This window comes from Macroventuria anomochaeta (assembly GCF_010093625.1).
Source record: "Macroventuria anomochaeta strain CBS 525.71 unplaced genomic scaffold BU25scaffold_8, whole genome shotgun sequence".
NCBI classification, from domain to species: domain Eukaryota; kingdom Fungi; phylum Ascomycota; class Dothideomycetes; order Pleosporales; family Didymellaceae; genus Macroventuria; species Macroventuria anomochaeta.
The window spans coordinates 850,415-874,400 of record NW_022985369.1 but is presented as its reverse complement, the minus strand read 5'-3'; the positions used below and the strand labels follow the sequence as shown (position 1 = coordinate 874,400).

The window sequence follows — 23,986 nt, the reverse complement described above, 5'->3', positions numbered from 1 at the left end:
ATCAAGGCCACCTTGGACTTTATCAGCAGGACCAGGGTTGGCACAAGGAGGTGGCATCTTGGGCAGTCATCAGAAGACCAGGCATAGTGTTGCCATAACATCTGCTCTTTCCTTTGTTTGTTTTTTGTGTACTTCTTTTGTTTCCAGCATCTTTGCTCTGGGCCTGAGCCCTCACCATCCCTTGTACCTCCATTGACTTCACTCTCATGTAACTAAATCTTTGCATTACCAGAGGAGCTACTGCTCCTCTCGTCTTCCATAGTCTTAGACTCAGATAGGACGTTAAACCAATCAATCAATCAATCAATCAATCAATCAATCAATCAATCAACCCCATTCTAAATACTTTTTAGACATTACCTATTATAGCTGCACTTGGCCATAGACCTATGCGCTAATCCTTGCATTTCTATGGCCACCTGCCTATCTAGGTTAGTCTATGGCTGCCCTACCAAATCCTATGGCCGGATGATGTGAGTCCTCCAGAAGCGATTGCTAAGCGCGATGCGCTCATCGTACGCGTGTGTCGTCATTGACGACATTCTTGCCAGCGTGCATTGTCGCCTCCGAACCTACAACTCCTGCACGCTGTTGCGCGCAGCCAACTTTCTGACTGCGCTGTAACGAATCCAGCGCCTACCTGCAACGACTATGTCTGGCCCCGCCTTCACGGACCTGCCGACGGAGGTGCTCGAGGCCATCTTCCTGCACCTCGACCCGCCTTCGCTCTTCGCCCTCTCGCAGTCCAACAGGCTGATCAAGCAGCTCACTACCGACTCACCCATAATCTGGCGCCACCTCTGCCGCACAAGCTTCACTACATGGGCACCTCAACACAATATCGCCGCCAAATTCGCAGGGCCGCTCCCCGCCGTGAATTGGCGCGCCCTCTACATTCGCAAGAAGCGCATTGAGCACGAGACACGGCGATTACTCGACCATGTTCTAGCGACACAACACGAACGCATACGATGCATCAACGGCATCGCCGAGTTCGGATATGACGCGAAAGAGACGCTGTTGCGCGAGTGCGCCTGTCCAGATGACGCCGAAGATGTGCTGGCGAGGCGGTACTACGCGAATGCTGCACTGGAGCGCATACACCGTGAGATGGCGATCAATGTGTGGAAGGACGTGCAGGACGGGAAGGATGTGTCGATCGATAGGGCGCTGGGCGCATACGACATGTTCGCGCGTGGCGGGGAAGATGTCGACTTCGATCTGATGTCAGAGGACCTGGACCGCCTGGCGAATGGTCTGCTCAGTGAGCATCCCGATTTCCGGGAGCTCAGCACAAGGGCGAAGGCATCGACGCTCGCCTCGTATCTGCGCGACCAGGGCTTCCAAGGCGTACCCGACACCTCATACCGCGCATTACGAAACTCGTTCATTGGCCTCGTCCTCCGGTCGCCCACTCACCAGTCACTACCCCTCATATCCGTCGCCCTATTCTGCGCGCTCGCCCAAAGAGTCGGCCTCGATGCGCGCCCATGCGGCTTCCTATTCCACGTCTACTGCCTCGTCTACGCGCCCGAACGGCACAGTCTCGACGGCGAATACAAGCCCAGCAGCTCCGGGCCCCTCGACTCCATGTACCTCGATCCCTTCCGCTCCTCAGACGAAGTCCGACAAGCCGACCTCCTACGCGTGCTCCGCGACATGGGCGTCCCAACCACAGACCACCAGACCTTTCTCTCCGACACAACAACCCGCGAAATGGTCCTGCGCACGGCACGCAACATAATGAACTCGGTGCAAACCATCCGGCAAACGCAAGGCGGCGTGCATGGGATCAGCGCGGCATGGCTAGACGCATACCCCGACATGGACAACGCGTTCTACTCGACCATCTGGGCCATGCTGATGCTCGGGCCCGGCGACGAAGGAACACCGGGGTCCATACAGCAAGTCTCGTCGCGGCGACGGCAGTACCTGCCCTACCTGCTCGAGCACTTCCAGACCCATTTTGCGTGGGATGTTGCGCTGCTTGAGCAGTATGTTATTCCCCTGTTCTATACGCAGCCTGAGGGACAGAGGCTTTTGCAATTTGTGCAGAGTATGCATCAAATTGATACGCTGAGGCGACCGCTGCTACGGAGGTCTGCGCGCGCGCGGAATGTGGAGTTCAAGATCGGGCAGTTGTTCAGGCATAAGCGGTATCACTATGAAGGTGTGATCACGGGGTGGGACACGAGTTGTGATGCGGGCGAGGAGTGGATACAGAACATGGGTGTTGATCGGTTGCCAGGTGGGAGGGAACAGGCGTTCTATCATGTGCTGTAAGTGCTTGCTCGACAGTGTCGTGATCAAACGCTGTATGGCTGACTGTATGCGTAGTGTTCATGATAAATCCGTACGCTATGTCGCTGCGGAGAACATCGAGCCTATGGCGACTGGCGCACTGCCCTCTGCCGCTATAATGAAGCTTGCGGGGAGGCATTTCAAGCGTTGGGATGACGCGAGCCATACCTTTGTGAGTAACTTGAGGGACGAGTATCCTGATGATTGAAATGCGTCACGACGAAGTGGTTGCATAGGGGACCTACACCAATCGAGCTTATATAATCAATCAGGGATTGTATGCTGCGAACCGCTTCATCATATGCCATTCAAATTCCAACCCTCATCGACCTTTTACGCTGCGCCCAACGCCCAGCAATGCAAATACAAATCTTCACTTCGTCACGATCCAAGTACGCTTAGAACTGCAGCAACTTCTGAGCACCACCCTTGCTCTTCTCCAAACCCTCGATATCGTTGCGAGCAAAGCTGCACCACGCATCCTTGATGCTGACCACCTCATACGTACCCTCCTCCTGTACGGGGATGCGCATGCTCATCTCGTGGCTGACCTCTGTGCGGATCTCGAGGACCTTGCTCTTCTTGCCACGCGCGGCGTTCGTGCTCCTTGTGTAGGTGAACTCGAATGGCGGAGTGCCCCAGAACTGAAACTCAAGATCGGTGCCTCCACCTTCGTGGATGTCAATTTCGTCGACACGACCACCCGACAGGCGGACCGAGGGAATGGGGTGGATCTTCTTTGTAAGGTCGAGTGACGCAAGGCACTCAGATGCCGAGTCGCGCAAACCAGTGATGGTGAATGTACCGGGAAGCTCCGCGAGACGTCGGAAGGTGGTGCCTGCGTTCGATGCCTTGCGCTCCTGGCCTTCGAATGTATAGTAGACAGTGAACGGAACCTGACCACCGAGTGCGAACGAGAGGCGTTCGCCAACACAGAAGTTCGTACGGTCTTCCAGAGCGGTGGCGGTGGGTGCATCGTGCACGCTGATCTGCACGCGAGGACCACCGGGAGCAGGCTTAAGCGTGCAGCCACGCGAGTCGCGGATCTTGCGGATAGAGATGGAAGAGTGTCCGAGATGCAGCTTGCGGTGCTCAATTTTGAGGTCGTACTTGTTCGTCGGGATGTTCTTGTGCATGCTGATTTCGGGCTTTGGTGTGCCATGATGCTTGATCTCTACTTCCAGGTAGAACGGCGCAACACCTTCGAATGTGATCGGGATGACCTCTTCGCCTTCTGATTCTCTAGAGCAGTAGCTGTATGTCTTTCCTGGCTTGTCGAAGCGAGCGCTAGGGCGCGGGTGGACAGTCTGTTTGATGGTGACTGGGGAGAAGTGCTTCTTGGAATGATTGTATCTGGAGTCGGCCAGCTTCTGGAAGGTGTACTCGTAAGTGCCGGCTTGCGACGTCTCTGCTCGGATTGAGGCAGCGCCTCCTGCGACGTGTAAGTCTTTGTTCCTGACTGACACTAGCTTGCCCTTCGGATCGTTCTGTTGTGTCTGATAAGAGACGTCGAACGGAGCGTTTCCTGTATGTGCGTCAGTAACACGAAGTGTGTCCTAGATTTGTAGTTTAACTCACCATGAAGCGATACCTCCAGCGCGTCTTCGTCTCCTTCGCAGACTGGCTCTTTCGTGTATTTGCCGCCTTCGAATACGATAGCGTCTGACTCAGGAACAGTCAGCTTGGGTCGAGCAACCCACTGAACCAAGAACTGGTCAGCCTTCTCTTCGATCAGTCCAGGGCAAACGGCATCCTTGACCGAAAGCAGCTGGTATGTGCCATCTGTCTTTACGTCCAGGAATGCGTTTGCGTTTTGGAAAGTCTCTTTCCTAACTTCCTTCGTATCCAAGTTCTCGTATTCTAGCCGCCAGGGTGCATTGCCAGTAAAACGAAGAGGTAGACCGATCGTCCTACCCTCAAGCGCCATAATCGCTTGCTTGCCTTCAATGTGTCCAAAGTAGGCCTTGGGTCGCTCATGGCGTACATTGACCCTGGCCTCCTCCCTCAGATACTCTTTGCAACCCATCTTGTCGCTGATGCTTGCCAAGGTCACGATGTACTCGCCACCGCTGCGGAGCTTCTCAGTCCTAATGGTGTAGTACTCTTCCTCTGTCTCAACGGTGCGCTTGGTGCGTTTACCGTTGTGTACAAGCTCGTACTCCAGCTTCCAAGGCGCCTCTCCTGACAGCTTGACGTCAAAGTCTACCGAGTCATCGATGCAGACTTGCTTGGTTCGCTTGCTGTCCACAAATGATGCCTTCGCAGACGGCCTAACGTTCTGTTGCAACTCAAGATTCCGCAGAGGCGTATCCTTATAGACGGAGTCACGAATGCTCTCGAAGGTGTACTTGTAGTGACCTGCGTCCTGAGGTGTGAAATCAGCCGTGCTTCGGAGAGTGGCGATTTGCAATTCCCTCGGAATCTTTCGGTGGTTGATGTGTTCCGTGTACTTGATCACGAAGGGTGGGCTTCCGATAAGGTCAAGACCAACGCGCAGACCAATAGGGTTGCCGGCACATCTGTCTACAATGTCTTCGCTGGTCAAAGAGAGACCTGGCTCCGGAGGATTTTGGAGTAGACACGAGGCTGGCTCGAGCACCTCTCCTTCGCAGAAGTCAGTAGACACAGTCTTGATCGTGTAAAGACCAGCGTTAGAAATCAGCGGCTGTTCCCGAATGGTTCGCATGGTTTGCCTTTTCAATGCAGCATTTGGGCTGTGGTAACCATTGTTGACAATATCCGTCTCTGGTGTGAACAGATACTCAATGGCGTGTGCGCCTTCAATGGCCTGCTTGCCGGTGGAACCGTAGTGGACTGGTAGACGGGCGACCTCACCCTTGGCCACTCTAAGTGGTCTCGAAGGATCGCAGCCTCTCAAGTAAGCCTTTGGTCGTTCACGAACTTCGAACGACTGACGAATCCCGTAGAATTTGGCCTTTGGCCGCTCATCGTCGTCGACGTTTACGAAGTCAACAATGTTGCCTAGACCGTCCTGCACCTCCACCACTTCGTACTCCCATCGACCGCTAGTGGAGAGTGTTTCGTTTAGAGGAACAGAGACCTTTTGCGATCGCGCCCAGGAAACGTCCTCGCGCCCATGCTTTACCAATGCTTGTGGATTGTGTCGTGACAGAGGGGAGATGACGTCGTCGGGTTGCAGATTATGGAACTCGGACACACCGCGTGGCTTGCCGTTCACTGATAACTGGTACTTGATGTTGAGCGGTGGCGTACCCTCGACTTCCAGCGCAACATTGGACAAATCGTTACGGCAGCGGCTGTCGCCTGTCGGCTTCACTCGGGCTTGCGGACAGGACGCGACAATCAAACTAGCCGCGCGCGGTCGCACTTGAAGCTTCGTGTGATCTAGGACCTTCTGGAGCAAGTACACACCCGGTTTCTTTACGGTGTATCGCAGTGTCAATGGATCGTCGGGATGCGCAGATCTCGTCGACTTCCGCGCCTTCTTGAGCATCTTGCCGAGCTCAGACTTCTTGATTGTGATGGTCTCGTTGACGTTGGTCTCGAAGTCGATGCGCAGAAGCTCCATTTCGATCGGCTCGGTTTGGTTGATCATGATGGGGATCTCCAGATGGGTGACGGTCGAGTTCAGGCAGAATGGCTCCTTGTTGGGGTTCAGGATTGCGGATCCCTCGGGCAGAATGTTGACGATCTGCTTTCCCAGGATCAGCGAGGCGTTGTGCAGGATAGAGCCTGGCTTGACGCTGCGCTCGCTAATGGCAAGCTCGCTGTCCCACAGGAAGCCGACCAAGCTGACAGCCCACGCCTGGACCGGTATGCCAATGCGAAACATGAGCATGACGTCGAGCGCGGCGTGTACCACGAACAACAGAAAGGCAGCGCCGTTGCTCCACTCCAGCCAGGGAATCTCCAGCAGCGGGACGCCAAACATGAAGATCATGTCGAAGAAGCACCACTTGAGGCACAGCCATAGCGACTCGTCCTCCTCGACGGCGAGTGTGTAGAAGTCATAGGAACGGTAGGCCCATAGGGCCATGTAGATGGCGAATAGGTAGAAGCGCTGCTGTGCCGCATCGAGGACCTCGGACGGGATGACAGGCCCTGAGCTTTGCGGCGCAGGTGCAGCCCTGGGAACATCTTGTATGGGCGACCGCGCGTTTGGTCGCGACGGTGTGGAGGCACTGGGGCTGCGCACGCCGGGCGAGCGATTCGACATCTGTGGTGTTGCAGGAAACCCGCCAGGCCCTCTGCGCGCGGGAGTGGCGCCGTTCATCGTGCCCAAGGGGTGAGGCTTGCAGTGCCTCGCGCGGTCATGGGCCGGACAGTGTTGTCGGCGGTGTGGCTGTGTAGCCCCGTGGGTCGACTCGTTGAGGGGCGCGGTGTTGTGCTTTGTTGCATCCATGAGCGCAATAAACATTTGAGCTCCACGCGCGATGACGCTAGCAGGGATCGCAGCAGACAGGGCTCCTTCCTGCAACCACGGCCAGCCAGCAGCCATATTCACCTCCAGGCTGTGTCAAAATACACTGTATACGTCAACAACAAAACCAACAACAACAACAACAACAACAACAACAACAACCACGTCATTCATTCACTCTCCCAGGTAGGCCCAGTCTCATACTGTCAGTCCACTTTGCGTCCAGGGAAGTCAAGCTGCCGAATCAGAGCGCGTCTTCAAGTTTGTCGTCATGCAGGGCTCGAGATGCGCATAAGCAGATCAGGGTCCGTCGCAAAACTTCACTCAGAGCTTCATCAGGCAGAGGTAACTGCAAAGCATGGTTTGGTGCACAATGGTTGCTGCGCTCATGCTGCGCGCCATTGCACGCTACCAGTGTTGCTAGCGCGGCGCGTCTTTCGAACCGTTCATTCACCCGAAGTGCAGCCTTGGACTTTGCTTTCGATCGACTTGTGGAATCGCGGCTCAGCTACATACTGACATCCACCCAGCCTATTGGGAGCTCCAATTTAAAGACCATCCACATCCGCTCTTGGCTACGGCACCGGCATGACTGTCTGCAAATTCTATCTCCAGGGCCACTGCCGGTTTGGGGGCAAGTGTTTCGAAAGCCGTGTAAGATCACGTGTCTGACACAGCATAGACGACTGCAAATTCGAGCACCCTGGGAGTCAGCGAGATGGCAATCGAAATGCTGGTGGAGGCTTTGGCGGGCGATCGACTAACAACAACCGTTTTGGTGCCTTCGGCGGCGGCGACACCTATCGCCCTAATCAGAACTCAGGCGGAGCATTTGGAAGTAAGCCTTTCACTCATCGATCTGAAGTCCTTTTCACGTAGAACAAGTCGCTTCCGATTGTGCACCTTCCGGCTACGCGACTACATGCATGACATCTTCTGACAGAAATCAGCCGGTCGTGACAGCAAGACATTGCCGTACCATCTAGATATCGCGGATATACGAGCAGATCTCTCTGGCCAGCGACCGATCTATCCGCTTTCATGCTATGGCCCCGGTCGTGATGCCCCGCGACAACTCATCGAAGGTCCTGTAGAGATCAGCCCGGAAGAACTTCGCGTAAGATACTATACGCAACGAGCTGCAGGTAACGAGAATGTTGCTGTAAGTACTCACTGAATCACGGCGAACTCGAGCTAATCGCAACATAGCAACAAGAAGAGACCGAACTGCACGCGAAGATGCAACAACAGATCAAAGCGATAGCAGACGACATTGAGGGCGCTGTTCGGTACATAGCAGAAGGTGCAAATGTACATCCAAACAGGCTGGACATGGTGCGAGGAACCTCCGCGCAAGCCGGACACTCAGGCTCCAGCTCGAGTCCTTTCGCACAAGCCTCCAGCAATCCATTTCCATCAGGGTCATCGACACAAGGATCTGCATTTGGACAGCCTTCAAAACCTGGATTCGGACAACCGGCCTTTGGTCAAGCTTCAAATCCTGCCCAGACCACCTCAGCTTTTGGACAGCCATCAATTCCCGGACAGAACACCTCAGCGTTTGGCAACGTCGGTTCTGCTTTCGGCGCGTCGTCAGCACTGGGCCAGAAGCCATCGCCTTTCGGTCAGCCATCAGCGCCAGGAGGTGGAAGTGCTTTCGGCAAGCCTGCTTTCGGTGGCGCAGGCTTTGGTCAGACGTCCATGCCGGGCTCTGTGAGTGCTTTTGGGCAACCCAGTGGCCTTGGTCAGCAGTCGCCTTTCGGGCAGACTTCAGCTCCTGGTAACACACCAGCGTTCGGACAGGCATCTACACCAGCTCAGGGCTCGGCTTTCGGCCAGGCAAGCGCTCTGGGGCAGACCCAGCAGTCGAGTGCTTTTGGTAAACCTGCCTTCGGACAGAGCCCATTCGGGCAAGCAGCACAGACTGGCTCAGGATCTTCGCCATTTGGCCAGCAGCCCCAGTCCAACAAATCACCCTTCGGTCAACAGGCTACACAAAGCTCTCAGTCTCCATTTGTTCAAGCAGCACAGTCAGGGCAACAGCCAAATCCCTTCGGGCAAGCACAAACCCAGCAAAACGCGGCTCAACCAAATCCTTTTGGAGCTGCTGCGGCGACACCAGCTCCTGCCTTTGGCCAACCAAGCGCACCTGCCTTTGGAGCACCCAGTCTTGGTGGGCAACAGGCTCAGACTTCAGCCACGCAAGCTCAAAATCCGTTTGGCCAGCCAACACCGCCAGCTCCGGCCCCTGCAACAACTCAGTCGCCCTTCGGCGCCCAAAGTCAGCCAGCTCCAGCGCCGGCGCAGGCACAACAAAACCTTAATCAAGCAGCTGGCCCAATTGACCCGAAGGACCGTTACAAAGAAGGGGACCCAGAAGAGTACGAGGGCGAGGCGGGCAAGCTGCTGGAAGAGATCTACAGAAGGGTGGGACAGATGGGTCGATTCAGCAACGACGAGGACATACCGCTCACTCCTCCGAAATGCGAGTGGATCGTGCCTGTCGCGATTTGAGAAGTGATTGGGTTTGAATTGGCGTTTTGAATAATGTAGGATAAATGGGTCGCCATTGACTAGGCCGGCTCAAGGCCTCAACCATATGTAGCATGTCACGAGAATACCCACCGAAGGCCGCAAGCCATGATTGCATCATTCTGTACGACACAAGTATATGTCTTGACGGGGGCGCTGAAACGTCCAGGATCAGGGTCGGTTCGACCGTCATTCAAAGCGCAAAAGCTCCGGAGACAATTCAACGTCACTCGCCGACACCTCCGTGAGCAAGCAACCAAACTTTTGATCAGAACTGACAAGATGCCTGCTGCGCACTCACATCATGCGTCGAAGGCGATCTGACGAGCTCCCTCGGTACACGAGGGACAACGACGCGCAACCCTTTCGCTTCCACCGCCGATACGCCTACTACCTGTGCGGCTTCCTTTTCGTCTGCTGGTTCCTCTACCCTTCATCAGGTCGAGCGTCCACAAACGGCGTGACCAATTGGTCCAACTACGCGTACAGCTTGTATGCGACCGACAGCGCGACGCTCTGCCATGCCCTTCTCCTCTTCGACGCGCTCGCCAGGCTCGGCAGCAAGGCAGACCGCGTCCTCTTCTACCCCCAGTACTGGGACACGGAAGTGACGAGCGCCAGAGACCGCGACAGCCAGCTGCTCGTCCTGGCGCGCGACAAGTACAACGTCAAGCTGCACCCAGTCAAGCTTATGACCGTCGAGGGTCGCACCAAAGGTACGATGAGCAGGATGCGCAGTTACACGCGAACCCGTCGCCCTACGCATGAAAGATCCGGTGGAGAGTGAACAGGGTGCTGACGGCCTTTGCAGATGAATGGACAGGGACATGGGATAAGTCAGTCACGAAGTTTATGGCATTCTCGCTCGCGTACTACGACCGTGTCATTGCGATCGACTCGGACGTCATGCTCCTGAAGCCCCTCGACGAGCTCTTCCTCCTCCCGCAGACGCCCATGGCCATGCCCCGCGCATACTGGGCCGACAGCAAGCCGTGGCCGCTCACATCGATGCTTATGGTCATCAAGCCTGACTTGGACGAATTCGAGCGGTTCAAGAAGACAATCGGGGGAGGCGGCAACAGCGAGCTTGTCAGCGTGCACAGATTCGATATGGAGCTCGTGAATGAGCGGTTTGAGGAGAGCGCTCTGGTGCTTCCACACCGCCCGTATGCTCTGTTGACAGGCGAGTTCAGGAAGCACGATCACAGTGCCTACCTTGGAAACAGCTATGAGAAGTGGGACGCTGAGAAGGTCTACAGCGAAGCCAAGCTCGTTCATTTCAGCGACTGGCCGCTGCCCAAGCCCTGGATCATGTGGCCTACAGAGGGCCTGGAGGAGATGCAGCCTGACTGCGGTGGGAGTCAGACGGGAAGCTGCGCAGAGAGGAAGATCTGGAAGCATCTGTACGATGACTTCAGGATGAGAAGACGAGATGTATGTAAACTGCTGAGTGTGCCTGCGCCAGACTGGTGGACCATCAAGCATGCAAAGCGTCCGGGGAACGCTACCGACGGCACCGAGCATGCTGCGCCTCCAGCTGATGGACCTATTCTCGGTGGCAGCAGCGGGCAACCTTGAATCGAGCGGTGTACACACTGTCCCTCTGTAACTGTGGAGTCGGGTTCCTGCATGTTGTCCAACTTGATCGTTAGAGTTTGCTGTGATATGTCGGTGCCCAGATCGTAGACCACCATCCTAACCCCAGCATTCCGCATTCATCCGCGGTCCGGATATACACTTTATCAATCCGCGCCAATTTATATCTGAAACATTGCGCTTTAGGCGGATCGTTCACAGCCTGACGACAGCGCGTCATTGCCTGTGGTCGTTGACTCGACAAAGCATCAAAGCATCAAAGCATCTCAGACATTCCAGATGAGCGTCTGCCAGGGCTGACGGCAAGGTGGCGCAATGTCAAACGCGTGGTTGAGCAAGCAGGGCTTGTCATGCTTTGGACGAGAATGCAGTCAGCCTTCATTAGGGAGAGCTGTGCATGTCTCTGGCGAGAATGGCATGTAGAGTTTAATGAGACATGTCACTCGGCATCCATCGCAGCCTGCAGCCCTCGGATCTCGCCCGCTGCATTGTCTGATCTCCGCAACCGAGCGGCGCCTTCCTCCTTGGTGCTGCGCTCCCTCCTTCGCTTGGACGACGCGCAGCTGTGCCTCGAGGCGAAAATCCTCGGCTTCAATGTCGGCTAAACGTGACTTCACCCCTTTGCAGCTTCATTCTTCGACCTTCGCATTCTTCGTGTACTGGACGCCGGACGACTGAAATCACAAGCTGAGAGGCGGCATGCAAGATGACGATAAGGCTGCCCGGCCGCATGCATATATGCACCAAAACAGTCATTGACGGCCTGTTGCAAAAGCGCGTGTAACCCTGCACGAAACATGCATATCCTGGGGTGACAAGCCGTTTATCTTAGCGCGTCGACTGATCGGCGGCCGGGTGGTGGAGACGAGCTGCACGCACCGACCAGGAAAGTCAATGCGGTTCACTGTGAAGGCTGTTGGTTCACGATCGTAGGGTTGCGGTGGCGGGCTCAAAAGAAAGACAGCCAGTATAAGGTGTGGTTGTTATTTTCGTGTTGGCGCGGGGCAAGTAACATCTTGACGCCGCAGCGCGCATTCGACTGGTAAGCATGCACTGGCATGGTTGCAGCGGCGAGAGCCTCCCTTGCTGAGATGCAGCAAGGCTGAGTTCGCTAGCCTATCTCACCAACCCCCCAGCACCGCTAGTGAAGTGAACCCGACGCGGCGCGGCCTGTGAAGCCCCCGGTGCGGCCTTGTCTTTCACTTCCTTGGATGCTCACTGGGTTGAAATAGCATCCTTTATCCACCGTTGGTCATTCGCTCAGCCGTGTTTGTTTCGTTGTTTCGTTGTTTCGTTGTCTCCTCCCTCGACCTCGAACCACTTAAGATTTCGATCTTCTGTCATTTCAGACCATTTGCAAGCGTAAAGCACACAATCACTACTATGCGCGACTTCCTCCTAGCCTCCGTGGCTACGGCTTCAATCCTGTTCGCCAGGAATGTCGAAGCTGTTGCCGCCAACCCACTACCCAAACCTTCCAACATCACTTGGGGCGATTCGGGGTGCTTCTCAGTCGGATCATTGACCCTGTCAGCACCCGATCATGAAGTCTTGCAGCAAGCCTTCGACCGTGCCACCAATACTATTACCGAGCTGAAGTGGATCCCTGCAGCAATTGAAGCACCAATCCGCGAGTTTGAACCATTTCCAACATCAACCGCTTCCAAGAAGTCCAGGAAGAAGAGGCAATATGGCGTACCCCCAACCGGCAACTGCACAGGTCGTCTTACTACTGTCAACGTCGATATCACCAACACCCACGCCGCTCTGCAGCACGGTGTTGACGAGTCGTACACATTGGAAATCTCCGAAGGATCTGGCTCTGTTGACATCTCCGCTGAGACCGTGTACGGCGCACTTCATGCTTTCACTACTCTCCAGCAGATCATCATCAACGACGGCAAAGGTAACTTGATTGTTGAGCAGCCCGTGTCCATCCAGGACGAGCCCCTCTACCCCGTGCGTGGTATCATGATCGATACCGGCCGCAACTTCATCTCCAAGAAGAAGATCTTTGAGCAGATCGATGGAATGGCACTCTCGAAGCTGAACGTCCTGCATTGGCACATCATTGACTCTCAGTCTTGGCCCTTGGAGATCTCCGCCTACCCCGAAATGACTGATGACGCGTACTCGCGTAACGAGGTCTTTTCCCAGGCGACTCTAAAGGAGATCATCAGCTATGCTGCAGCTCGCGCCGTTCGTATCATTCCGGAAATCGACATGCCCGGCCACGCCAGCTCTGGGTGGGGTCAGATCGACGAGAGCATTCTAACATGCCAGAACAGCTGGTGGTCGAACGATGACTGGGCGCTACACACTGCCGTTGAGCCGAACCCGGGCCAGCTCGACATCTTGAACAACAAGACCTACGAGATCACCGGGAAGGTGTACAAGGAGGTCGCCGACATCTTCCCTGACAACTGGTTCCACATTGGTGGTGACGAGCTGTTCCTCAACTGCAACAACTTCAGCTCCCTGGCAACCGAGTTCTTCGCATCTGGAAAGAGTATGGGCGACTTGTACCAGTATTGGGTCGACCACGCCATCCCCAACTTCCGCAAGCAGGCCAACAAGACCTTCGTCATGTGGGAAGATGTTAAGCTCTCCGCAGCCGTTGCTGCTACCGGCGAAGTACCCAAGGACATTGTCCTGCAGGCCTGGAACAACGGTCTTGCTCACATCTCCAACCTGACTGATGCTGGCTACAAAGTCATTGTCTCTTCATCCGACTTTGTCTATCTCGACTGCGGCTACGGTGGCTGGGTAGGCAACGATCCTCGCTACAACGTCATGGTCAACCCCAATGCCACCGACGGGTCTCCTAACTTCAACTGGGGAGCCGGTGGAGGATCATGGTGCGCACCGTACAAGACGTGGCAGCGTATCTACGACTACGACTTCACCTTCAACCTCACGGATGCACAAAAGTCGCTCGTACAGGGTGTCATTGCCCCGCTGTGGTCTGAGCAAGTCGATGATGTGGTCATCAGCCAGAAGATGTGGCCGCGTGCTGCAGCGCTTGCCGAGCTCGTGTGGTCAGGCAATCGTGATGAGAACGGCAACAAGAGGACCACGGAGCTGACGCAGCGCATCCTGAACTTCCGCGAGTACCTCGTTGCCAATGGTGTTCAGGCAGCTCCTTTGATGCCGAAGTACTGTCTGCAGCACCCTCACGAGTGCGACTTGTACCAGAACCAGACGGTGCTGCATGTCCCCACCGCGTAAAAGCTGCCATGTTGACAAACACTTTCTCGTATAGTTTTCGCGTATTCTCTTCTTCTTTTCGGCGGTTACATGATGTTTCGAGTGGTAGACTGGAAGTCAGGTACAAAACTGGCGCGTCTTACCAACAGGACATGGTGACTTTCTGCTATATACCCACAACCTTAGCAAATGAACACGAAAGTGAGCATACTTTCTCTCCCTTGTGCTATTCAAGCTCCTGAGACGTGATGCGAGTGTAGATTGGGGACCCCAACCGCTCGCTTAGCATCCAATGAACAACCGACTTCCCCGCCGTGCCCGGAGAGCGTTGACGTGCTCACAGCTCAGTACTTTGCCGCCCATGCGTACCTCTCATCCTGCCCGAGCCCTACGAAGTACCCTAGAGCCCGTTCAGGCACGCATCTTGTGAGTCCTCCACCTCTCCTGCGCCGGGGGACACAATGTCCACGCTGCGCTGCGGATATGCTGCGCGCAACGCCGTGCCTTCCAGGGCTCTGCCGGCGCATTGCAACTGCCTTTCTAGCCTGCCGCAGTAGAATGACATCGTAACATGAAATCTGACCATCCCCAACGGCTGCAGGCGCCCACCTCCCCTCGCAGCCATGCCTGCGATGCTCGATGATCCGACTGCGCCGGTCATGATCCGCACGTCTGGTGATGTCCCCTACTCTGCGCCGGGCGGTCCGCTACCTGTAGGCATCGCCCCCATCCAAGTGACACTGCGCGACCGCGTCACAACGGCGACCATAATCCCCTTCTCGGCGCCGAACCAGGTACCGCTCACACTGCTGGCGTACTTGTGCGACCAGCTGGGCCGCGAGATAGAAAAAGGCGACACGTATCCCATGGTTGAACCGCTGCCGCTGGAGAACTTCGGTCCGTATTGGTTCGGCGTGTTTGGTGCCATCATGCTGTTGGGCGAGATCCAGGATGGACGTGAGTTGCATGAGATGGCGCGGCGGGGCTGTGACTGGGAGCGTGAGTGTCTGGGGAGCTTCTATATCAAGCCCAATTACCCTGGCCGGTCGAGTCATGTCTGCAACGGTGGGTTCCTGGTCACTGATGCATCGCGGAATCGCGGTGTCGGTCGCTTGATGGGCGAGACGTACTTGGACTGGGCGCCGAAACTGGGCTACACGTACTCGGTCTTCAATCTGGTTTATGAGACTAACCTCGCGTCGTGTCGGATATGGGATGCCCTAGGCTTCAAGCGCATCGGTCGCGTTAAGGGGTGCGGCAATCTCAAGTCCTACCCGGGTGAGCTCGTCGATGCGATCATCTACGGTCGCGATCTAGGTCGGGACGATGACTTCGTGTCAGAAGAGCGCTTCGACAAGATACGCTTCTACCTAAAGAACGGAAAGTACCCCAACGGCGCCGACAGAGCCGAGAAGAGTCGCCTCCGAAGCGCAGCAACGCACTACAAGCTAACACCAGCCACGGACGACGAGCCAGAAAAGCTCTGGCTCAAAGGTAAGGAAGTTATATCCGACGCACAGCGCCAGTACGAGATCGCGCGAGACGTGCACAACAAGTCGCACGGCGGAATCAACAAAACCACCGCCGCCATCGCAGAACTCTACCACTGGGTGCGCATTAAAGAGACCGTCAGCCAAGTGATCCGCAACTGTCCCGAGTGCAGTGAGATGAACAAGGGGCTGTCGGCCATGCGCGCAAATCACTCTCGATCATCACAACCTTCCAACGGACAGCAGCGGTACTCTCCGCCCGCAAACGATCAACACATTTCTCCGCCAGCTATCACACACTTCTCGCAACACCAGGCCACAGATCGTGCAGATTCTCCGAGCTATCAACTCCAACTCGAAGCGCAGCAACAACACCCACAGCAACCAACATATCCGCCGTCCTCGAATGACAGGTACGATATGCCTCTCGACCCAGCACTCATGCAGGGAGTGCAACATCTGGCAGACCTGCCACCAAGCCCATTCCTCGCTGCTAAAGGTCAGAACGGCGATGCACAATCAGGTGGTTTAGATCTGCCGGATGCACCTCCTGACACTTATGGGCATACAGGCGGGCCGGAGCGAAGAGCGCCGAGTGCACGGGCAGAGATGAGGCGGAGATTGGATCGAGTTGCTAGGTATGGGCGGCGGGGAGCTTGAACGGCGAAAGCAGGAGGATTCGAATCTAACTTATGTTCAGTGACGACGGAACGACTATGCGACTTCATCAAGGGGCCTTCTGGGACGGACTGCTGTAGCGGGAGTCTGGAAGACTTGGCTCCCGCTGCTTTCGATATTGATCGTCTGCTCCTCTATAGTTTGCAGGGATGAGTCATCGATGAGGTCGCTGCCGGCATGCCAACGTGCAAACAGCTCAACGCAGCGGGTTGAACATGCTCTGTGAAAGACCTGTCGACTCGCATTCATGCGGTCCACAAAGCGATACCAGACTGGATAAAGAGGGACACATGTATATCCGCACACATAACACCAAGAGGGAGGCAAGCAGAACATGACATATTGTCTGCCTCTTTTTTGTTTTTGTTGGGCTGGCTCATGTGTCTTCACATACCAAAGCAAAAGCATGCCTGTTGAAGTGAACAAGACATCTCAACGATTAGAAATACAGTTAGCCTTGCTAATGTGTCCCTATCTGAGAAATTCGGAGTACGCGTACATGTCCGAGTGGTAGGTAAACGCGAACGCCACATCCCAAAAGCAAGTTCCATCAAGTCAGCCATCAGCTAGTCCACCTCTGCCTCTTGACTGTCAGCTCCCGCTCCCTGACCCTCAGGTCCATTCTCATCCAACGCAGTCTTCAACTGCCTGAGATACTGTCCAAACTCACCAAAGCTGCCATAGTCCCAGGATCGAGTCGCGGTGGAAATGTTCGTAGCCACTGAGTGGAGGTTGTCGTATCGCTTCTTGACGGTGATGTATGTTTTGCGGATGTTCGCTAGCCTCTGCTCCTGGTCGGATGCTGACGACGACTGCGAAGGTGCGGGCGAGGCACTTGAGCGACCTTTGTTATCCTGTGACGACGAGGATTCCCTCAAAGCTGCGTTTTCGTTTACCAGTTGGGTGGCTTCACGTTGAAGCTCCTCGATTTGTTTGGCTAGTTGCTGCATCTCTTTCACCATTTCAGTTGCTTTGCGCGTCGACTCCTCATCTTTCTCGACTAAGTCGCGCATGAGGTCGGCATTTGTATCCTGCTCTTCCTTGTGAAGCCGTTCGTATTCATCGCGCTGTTGAATTAGATCTGCCTCTCCTTTCAGACAGCTGCGGGCTGCCTCCATCTCCTTACGTAGGTGATCGCACTCCCTGCTAAGAGCACTTGACCTGCGTCTTTCGGCTTCGAGGTCTTCTTCGAGTTCGGCCATCTGTTTGTCGCTGGTGACACTTTGCCGCCTTTGGAGCTCGATAGGCTCTCGCTCAGCTTCTTCCTTGATCTGCTTCAACGTCGCTTCAGAGGCATTCAGCTGTTGGCGAAGCTGTTCTAGCTCTTTCAGATGTGCTACCTTCATGCGCACCAGCTCGTTTTCGACGTTGTTGCTATGTGTTGATGTTGGTGTGGGTGTTGCTATTGGGTTCAGATCGTCTTCGCTGCCCGGGGAGTTGATCTTTGGCGTCTGACGCGGTGGTGTCAGGCTGTCGGTTCTGCTCTTTTGCGGTGGCTGGTCAAAGTCGTCATCATCGTCTGAGATGATATATGCATCGGTGACACTTGCGCCTCTACTGTTCACTCTCTTTCCGCTGTTCGCTATTGGTACGGTCTTCTGGATCTTCGATGCACGTTCGGCCTTGCTAGTCACAGGTGGGCTGCGCTTTTTGGTTGTAGCGATACCCAACTTTCCCTTCGGTTTCGCCTTAGCTGGAGCCTTCTTCGGCAGCCTTCCCCTCGGTTTACTCACTGCCATATTGGTACTCTTCAGGTATGACAACATCAGGTCATCTTGGGCAGGATCGCCTTCTTCTTTAGGTTCAATGGACTGGATGACGTGATCTTCACTTTCGACGCTCTGACGACGCACTAGCTCTTCCTCACTGACAGCATTCGTCCGTATAGGCGAAAATCTTCTGAGACTCTGATATACTCTCTCGCGGTTGAAGAGCAGGTTGTTGAAAAGGTCGAGGTTACCGAGACGCTGGAAGAACAATGGGCCTCTCAAACAACCAGGATCTGTGCGATGTTCTGAGGTTGTAGAGGGTGGTGGCATGAAATAGATAGCTTCAGACGGAAAGCATTCTCTCGCGATCCACAATTCGCATGTGTAAACTCCTAACGTGAGTAAGTGGCTGTTGGGGGAATAGGGTCCAATCGTCCACGGTTCGCGCGCACCGTGGTGAGAAACCAATATGTCAAGGATGGGCAACTTAGAAAGCCCGTTTGCAAAAGCGCTAGTTAGTCGGTCTGCTTAGCTGGCGACGAGGATGAGAATCAACGTTGTCTTGACAGAAGCTGAGTCCCCAGATAACGACTGAAGAGTTTGTTGTAGAGACAAACACTGTCTCAGGTTCAGGGCTGATTGTCTTCGAAACCTTCTAAAATTGTTGGACAGTGGGACTCGTAATCTGATTGTGATTGCCGAAAACTCGGTGAAGGAGGCCCAAAAGCAGCAAAACCACGATTGCTCTCAGAAGGTTGGTGAACGAGGGTTGGAAGAGGTATTTCGAGGCAATTGGAGGCTCAACAAGTATCGAGTTGTGAGATTGCGAGGGAGCAGGTGCGATGCGTGAGACTTCAATGGAGGCAGGGCCGTGAACAAGGTTATTTACAGCGCAGTCTTGGGGTTGATGCGGCCAGGTGAAGGCAGAAAGGGCCGAGTCCAGAATTTGAGGATAGAATTTTGGCCAGAGATGTTGCGTACCTGATTCGAAGTCAAACAGCATCAGCTAATTCTTGGCAACTACTGCCCAGTAGCGGTCACTCCTCATTGACTCGGGCGAGCTACCATTGTGGTCTAAGACTTGAATGTGTGGTCTCGAGGTTATCTGGAAGGTCCGACGGGCTTGTGTAGAAGCCGAAAACTGTTATTTGATGGGCTCCAGGAGGAGATCGCGACCAGGCGCCGCTGGCTAAATGTTGAATATTCATTACCAATGCTACCTGAACGCCTTGATGACCCAGTTGTTCTCTACCCTAGACACCCTAACGCTGGTGGACGTAGCCATATGCTGTTAATACATGATATTATGAACAATGCGTAAAAAACTCGTCAGGACGCTAATACATGTCCTCATCCCTCTCCCGCTGCTGATCCGGAGTGTTCTGTCTGCTCAACACACTGGTTCTCCCACTCCTATCCCTGCTCCGTGCATCGATACTCATACTCCTCTGCACACTGAGTCCTTCAGCCGCCAATCGCTCACGCTCCTTCTCAAGCATCGCTCTCAGGTCCGCGTTTTCTTCCACCTTTTGCTCCAACCTCTTGCGCGCTCCACTGCGATCCAGGAGTCGGGCCTCGCGTTCAGCCTTGAGTCGGCGCTCCAGCTCCTTGAGCCTATGTATCCACTTCTGCTCACTAGGCTGTAGTGGTGAAGACTCAGGGTATGGGTGTCCTGGCGACCGACTCCCGCTTTGGGTCTGCTGCTGCTGTTGTTGAAGATGCTCCACAACAGAGGTGGAGTGCGCTCGAAGCAAGGTGTGAGCCATGCTCGCACGTTTGGATGAGGTGGGCGAGCCAGTGCGAGATGGGTTCTTGTTGACTACCAAGTTGTCGCCGGCCTGGGCAGTTGAGGTAATGGCTCGTAGTGTCTGCACCTCTGTTCGAAGGTTCTTGTTCTCGTTGCGTAGTTTGGTAATTTCTGGGGAGTTAATGTCAACCATCCCACCACGTACTGTGCTTGGTCTGCCAATGGACTGCCTCTGCGCCAAGACTGCCTTCTCCAGCTGTTCGAGGCGCTTAATGCGACCATCCAGTGTATGCTCTAGGGTCTGGTAGTCACGGACAAGATCCTTTTCGGTAGCCCGTATCCTTTGTCTGAACCCACCGATGATGCCTTCCACAGTCTTGACTGCAAGGACCATGTTGTTGTTGAAGCCCTTGATATTCCTAGAGATGAGCTCCATGGATGTCAACTCGCCATTAACAAGGGCATAGCTTCGACACCATTCCGCACCGCACAAAGTCGACAGTCGATTCCAGAGAGCATACAGCAAGTTGTTGCGCTCGAGCAGCTGCTCTTTGTATTGCTTCTCGAGGTTGTGCAGCTTTTGACGATCCTGACTGCGGAGAGACTCCAATTCGAGAACTCTAGTTTCATGCTGCTGTATGGTCCTGGTCACGGACTGATGGCCACGTTTGGCGTTCTCGAATGTCGCCGCCTCTTGTCGCCGCAATTGGCGTTCACGCTCGAGAGCTTCTGTACTTTGACGAACTTGCAATCCTGTGCTCTCGAGCAGAGTATCGCGGTTGCGAAGTAGCTGTTCCTTTTCAGTGAGGTCGTTCTTTGTGAAGTGAAGTTCCTGAATGGTGGCGTCGAGGTCTCGCTGCAACCTTGTGATATCCTATAACGCGTTAGTGAATCAATGTCTTGTCCAACTTGCAGAAACAACATACCTTGAGCAAACCAGGCTTGGTGCCATTGCTGTTGCCAAGGGCATCACGAAGGCTCGTCTCAAACTCGTCATGCTGGCGTTTCCAGTTGTTCGCCTCCACCTCCTTGCTAGATAGGTTCTTTCGCAGCTTCCTGCTTTCTTCCTTGAGTCTGGCCAGTTGCGCATTGAGATCAGCCATGACCTTCTCGACCTCTTGTTTCCCATGGCTTTCCAAAGCGTCACGTTGCTGTCGTTCTTCCGCAAAACGTTCCTCAAGATCTCGGAGTCGTTCCTTCTCGTGTTGTATGTTGATCTGCGCATTCTCGAGATCTGACTCCAACTCGCCGATCTTGATCTTGTCGCCCTCCTGTTCCTCTCGCAGGAAGTCGACCTCTCCTTGACAAGATTCGAGTTGTATATCTAGCTTCTCGTTCTTCGATCTCTCATCACTGAGCATCTTATCTTGTCTACCCAACTCTTCAGTCGCGTCTCGCAGCTCAGACTCGAGGTTTTCGATCTTGTGCATGCTTGCATTCTGGTCGTCTTCAAGCTGAACCAGGCTCTCGCTTACGTTTTTCATCTCTTGTTGCAGGGCATTGAAGTCTTCGATAGAGTGCTCAAGGTCGGTCGCTATACGGTCCCGATCTTGTTGCATCTGCTCAAGTTCAGTCTCGAGTCTCTGGACAGTGTCAAGTGCTTCTGCTCTGAGCTCTTCGCATTCCTGCTCTTTGTCTTGCAGTAACTCCAACGCTTCGTTACGCTCCGCAGCAAGGGCCTGTATATCCTCCGACTGTGCTTCGAGCTCTGTCTCGCACTCCCTGACCTTGTTCTCTGCAGTTTCGAGCATATCGAGATGTCCAACAAGTTGATCGTCAAGCTCCTTATTCAAAAGCTTGAGCTGGGATAGCTCATCTCGTACCGATGCCAATTTGCTTTCGAGATCCTCACGTTCACTATCGCTCATCTGAGTGACCCGCGTGCCGCCACTAGCGCGCGATACAGATCTCATATGATTGCGGGAGATGGACCGTTCCAGGATACTATCCCCGGCGATGGATCCGACGTCTCCTCTTCGAAGTGTAAGCCTAAGACCTTCGTTCTCTTCTCGCAAACGTGTGTTTTCGCGGTTTCGTGATGTGAGCATAGAAGTTTGGGCATGAAGATCTCGTTGTAGCCGCTCGTTGTTGGTTTGAAGCTGGTCGACCAACGTACTGCTACCAACCGATACGGAGTGAGGTTGCTCTGAGCCTGCGTCCGAACGGTCGGCGTAGGATTGATGGATGAGACGGGAGCTGTTGTGAACCCGGCTGTTGTGGTGATTGGTATGCTGCAGGATCTGGCGGTTCTGCTCCCTTGTGCGCTGTAACTCCTCGCGAAGTCTATCGCGTTCGGACTCTGCGTGCTCGCAGCGAGCTTCCACCTCTTCGCGACGTACCCGTTCCTCGTGGAGGTCCTCCTTCCAGATGTTGACAGCCTCGTCGAAGCCAGATTCACCGGATGGGCTCTTCTCTCGCATAGTCTTGATGTAATCTGCCATGCGCCGATTGTCCGCCTCTTTCTGGAGAGCTTCTTGTTGCCATTGCTCTGTAATTGTTTCCGCTGACTCCAAGCGTTCTCGTAGGAAATGGATCTCTTCTTCCAGTTCAGCTTGTCGTGACGAATGCTCACTCTTCTCGTCTTCTGAGCCGCTGCCACTGTCCTTTGTCGCAGATTGCCCCTCTTCTTGAGACTTCAGTCTGCGTTCCAGCTCACGGACCTTCTTGCGTAAAGTCTGCGATTCTTTCTTCTCGGTTGCGAGATCTGTCTGGAGCTGAACGTTCTTAGAGATCATTTCCTTGACTCCCTCGTCGGACCGGTTCTGTAGCGCTTGATCAAGGAAATGAATCTTCAGCTTAAGGTCGAAGTTCTCTTTGCTGAGCTTGTCAATCTTGCTGTTCTGTTCCTTCAAGGTCAGGTTGTGCTTGCTCCTGGTGAACGGGGTTGCCGATTGGCGCTTGTCGGGCGATCGAGAGTGCTTTGCCCTGAACTCACGTGCGACTGTATCGGGGACCTGAATGTCCTGGACGTGCCTAGCGACCACAGTGTCAGTCAGGTTTGTGAAGGCTCCTGCGTCGGACGTTCGTGGTGTTTCCGGTGGTGTTGTAGTACTAGCCACTTCTTCGTCTAGTCGCCCCAAACCGCCTTCTGGTTGCAGCAGGCCAGACAGCGAGTTCGTACTGATGCTCCGGTGTTTGTCCCAAGGATTGGAGTCACTATACCCCGACACGGACGACGCAATACTGCCTAGACTAGGCAGCCTCGACAGGCCCATACTACTCCTGTGAGGCAAATTTGCACGGGGCACTGCGCCGCCGGTTTGTAAAGCATAGTCCGCGCCTAGGCTTGCTGTGCTTGCGCCATCGCCAGATACGTCAGAGCGGTTCGTTAATGAGGATACGGAAGATCGTTGGCTTGATTGGCGGTTCTGCAAGAAGCTCGGTCGCTTGCCAGCTCGTGGAGAGGTCGTCGTAATGAGAGGGGGGGGCGGTATGGCTATGCTGTCTAAGCTGGGTTCAGATGCACTGTTGAACGATGCAGCCTCCTCGAACTTGCTGAAATCCGGGGCTTTCACGGTCGACGCGCTCGATACTGGCCGTTGAGAAGGGTCCAATTCCTTTTGCTCTGTCCCTGCTGCAGCTTGAGGCTCGCTTTTGCCCCTGTGTCCGCTTGATCTCCTTTGCGCAGCGACTGCTGAGGGTGATGATGGCGCGGCTTCGGATATTGAGTTTCCATGGTCCAGTGAGTCGTCTGTAGTATCGACGCCGAGCCGCCGCGCGGCCGGTGTCTTGTAGGCGCCTGCTGGTGTCGGAGGCTCCTCTGATAAGATCGAGGACTCTGTATTCTGTGTGTCTTCTCCGCTCTCCTCTGGCTTCGGCGCCTCTTGCGCTTCTTCTCCGCTTTGCTCTGGCTTCGACACATCTTGCGCATCTTCTGCAGCTTGCGTCGGGGGGCGCACCGTCCCTGGAGAGCCCCCAAACAGGTAGGTATCGTCGGCGCCAATGCGCGTCTGCGAAGCCCCAGGATGCGCAGACAGGTCTGGTATGAAGCTCGACTCGATATCCATCAGCTGGCGCTTCATCTTGCGATCCATAAAGTCACTGCCATCGCTCGGTGCATTGTCGTCATTGAAGTCCTGGCGCAGGAAACTGTCGTCTTCGGGGGTAGGGAGTGGTGGCAGATCTGCATCGGCGACGTCGAAGGCTTGAACATCCTCGAGGTCTGATATACCGCGCTCCATGGGGTTGTGCGTGGTTTCAGCCGGTGTGGCTGCGGTTGGTGTGGGCTCGCCGTTGTTTGTTTGGGCCTTAGCGGTGGAGGCAGGAGCGTTGGAGGGAGCCATTCGTGCAGGTGCGCGCACGGCGTGTGGATCTGGGGGCGTGG

The 23,986-nt window shown here is 54.8% G+C and overlaps 8 protein-coding genes across 8 annotated transcripts; 5 read left to right on the top strand and 3 right to left on the bottom strand.

Moving 5' to 3' along the window:
* Positions 1-539: 539 nt before the first annotated feature.
* Positions 540-2,592, top strand: BU25DRAFT_446984 (F-box domain-containing protein). Its single transcript, XM_033709518.1, has 2 exons — positions 540-2,279; positions 2,338-2,592. The coding sequence occupies exons 1-2, from the start codon at positions 652-654 to the stop codon at positions 2,507-2,509; spliced, it is 1,800 nt and encodes a 599-aa protein (XP_033564391.1). The 5' UTR covers positions 540-651; the 3' UTR covers positions 2,510-2,592.
* Positions 2,593-2,699: 107 nt separating this feature from the next.
* Positions 2,700-6,556, bottom strand: BU25DRAFT_336415 (uncharacterized protein; the record flags this gene model as incomplete). Its single annotated transcript, XM_033702631.1, has 2 exons — positions 2,700-3,826; positions 3,880-6,556. 2 exons carry the CDS (start codon positions 6,554-6,556, stop codon positions 2,700-2,702), a joined length of 3,804 nt encoding a protein of 1,267 aa, XP_033564390.1.
* Positions 6,557-7,041: 485 nt separating this feature from the next.
* Positions 7,042-9,321, top strand: BU25DRAFT_408773 (uncharacterized protein). Its single transcript, XM_033705896.1, has 4 exons — positions 7,042-7,337; positions 7,386-7,541; positions 7,654-7,865; positions 7,913-9,321. Exons 1-4 carry the CDS (start codon positions 7,292-7,294, stop codon positions 9,215-9,217), a joined length of 1,719 nt encoding a protein of 572 aa, XP_033564389.1. The 5' UTR covers positions 7,042-7,291; the 3' UTR covers positions 9,218-9,321.
* Positions 9,322-9,461: 140 nt separating this feature from the next.
* On the top strand, positions 9,462-10,836 carry BU25DRAFT_408772 (glycosyltransferase family 8 protein). Its single transcript, XM_033705895.1, has 2 exons — positions 9,462-9,951; positions 10,047-10,836. The coding sequence occupies exons 1-2, from the start codon at positions 9,540-9,542 to the stop codon at positions 10,811-10,813; spliced, it is 1,179 nt and encodes a 392-aa protein (XP_033564388.1). The 5' UTR covers positions 9,462-9,539; the 3' UTR covers positions 10,814-10,836.
* A 1,206-nt stretch (positions 10,837-12,042) lies between these two features.
* Positions 12,043-14,360, top strand: BU25DRAFT_267917 (glycoside hydrolase family 20 protein). The gene has a single exon (XM_033701793.1). It carries the CDS (start codon positions 12,215-12,217, stop codon positions 14,057-14,059), a length of 1,845 nt encoding a protein of 614 aa, XP_033564387.1. The 5' UTR covers positions 12,043-12,214; the 3' UTR covers positions 14,060-14,360.
* Positions 14,338-16,603, top strand: BU25DRAFT_408770 (uncharacterized protein). Its single transcript, XM_033705894.1, has one exon. The coding sequence runs from the start codon at positions 14,662-14,664 to the stop codon at positions 16,186-16,188; it is 1,527 nt and encodes a 508-aa protein (XP_033564386.1). The 5' UTR covers positions 14,338-14,661; the 3' UTR covers positions 16,189-16,603.
* A 29-nt stretch (positions 16,604-16,632) lies between these two features.
* BU25DRAFT_485383 (uncharacterized protein) lies at positions 16,633-18,245 on the bottom strand (the record flags this gene model as incomplete). Its single annotated transcript, XM_033711228.1, has 1 exon — positions 16,633-18,245. One exon carries the CDS (start codon positions 18,243-18,245, stop codon positions 16,773-16,775), a length of 1,473 nt encoding a protein of 490 aa, XP_033564385.1. The 3' UTR covers positions 16,633-16,772.
* A 918-nt stretch (positions 18,246-19,163) lies between these two features.
* On the bottom strand, positions 19,164-21,643 carry BU25DRAFT_408769 (uncharacterized protein). Its single transcript, XM_033705893.1, has 2 exons — positions 20,589-21,643; positions 19,164-20,536 (listed from the first exon to the last, which is right to left on the bottom strand). The coding sequence occupies exons 1-2, from the start codon at positions 21,573-21,575 to the stop codon at positions 19,253-19,255; spliced, it is 2,271 nt and encodes a 756-aa protein (XP_033564384.1). The 5' UTR covers positions 21,576-21,643; the 3' UTR covers positions 19,164-19,252.
* Between the last annotated feature and the right edge of the window lie 2,343 nt (positions 21,644-23,986).

Bases quoted from the DNA above. Each gene is read 5' to 3' on its own strand.
- BU25DRAFT_408769 (XM_033705893.1), bottom strand. From the start codon at position 21,575: ATGAGATCTGTATCGCGCGCTAGTGGCGGCACGCGGGTCACTCAGATG. The intron at 20,537-20,588 runs GTATGTTGTTTC...AACGCGTTATAG, and splicing joins CCAAGCCTGGTTTGCTCAAG to GATATCACAAGGTTGCAGCG.
- BU25DRAFT_408772 (XM_033705895.1), top strand. From the start codon at position 9,540: ATGCGTCGAAGGCGATCTGACGAGCTCCCTCGGTACACGAGGGACAAC. The intron at 9,952-10,046 runs GTACGATGAGCA...CGGCCTTTGCAG, and splicing joins CGTCGAGGGTCGCACCAAAG to ATGAATGGACAGGGACATGG.
- BU25DRAFT_446984 (XM_033709518.1), top strand. From the start codon at position 652: ATGTCTGGCCCCGCCTTCACGGACCTGCCGACGGAGGTGCTCGAGGCC. The intron at 2,280-2,337 runs GTAAGTGCTTGC...CTGTATGCGTAG, and splicing joins CAGGCGTTCTATCATGTGCT to TGTTCATGATAAATCCGTAC.
- BU25DRAFT_408773 (XM_033705896.1), top strand. From the start codon at position 7,292: ATGACTGTCTGCAAATTCTATCTCCAGGGCCACTGCCGGTTTGGGG. The intron at 7,338-7,385 runs GCAAGTGTTTCG...GACACAGCATAG, and splicing joins GGGCCACTGCCGGTTTGGGG to ACGACTGCAAATTCGAGCAC. The intron at 7,542-7,653 runs GTAAGCCTTTCA...GACAGAAATCAG, and splicing joins CTCAGGCGGAGCATTTGGAA to CCGGTCGTGACAGCAAGACA.
- BU25DRAFT_408770 (XM_033705894.1), top strand. From the start codon at position 14,662: ATGCCTGCGATGCTCGATGATCCGACTGCGCCGGTCATGATCCGCACG.
- BU25DRAFT_267917 (XM_033701793.1), top strand. From the start codon at position 12,215: ATGCGCGACTTCCTCCTAGCCTCCGTGGCTACGGCTTCAATCCTGTTC.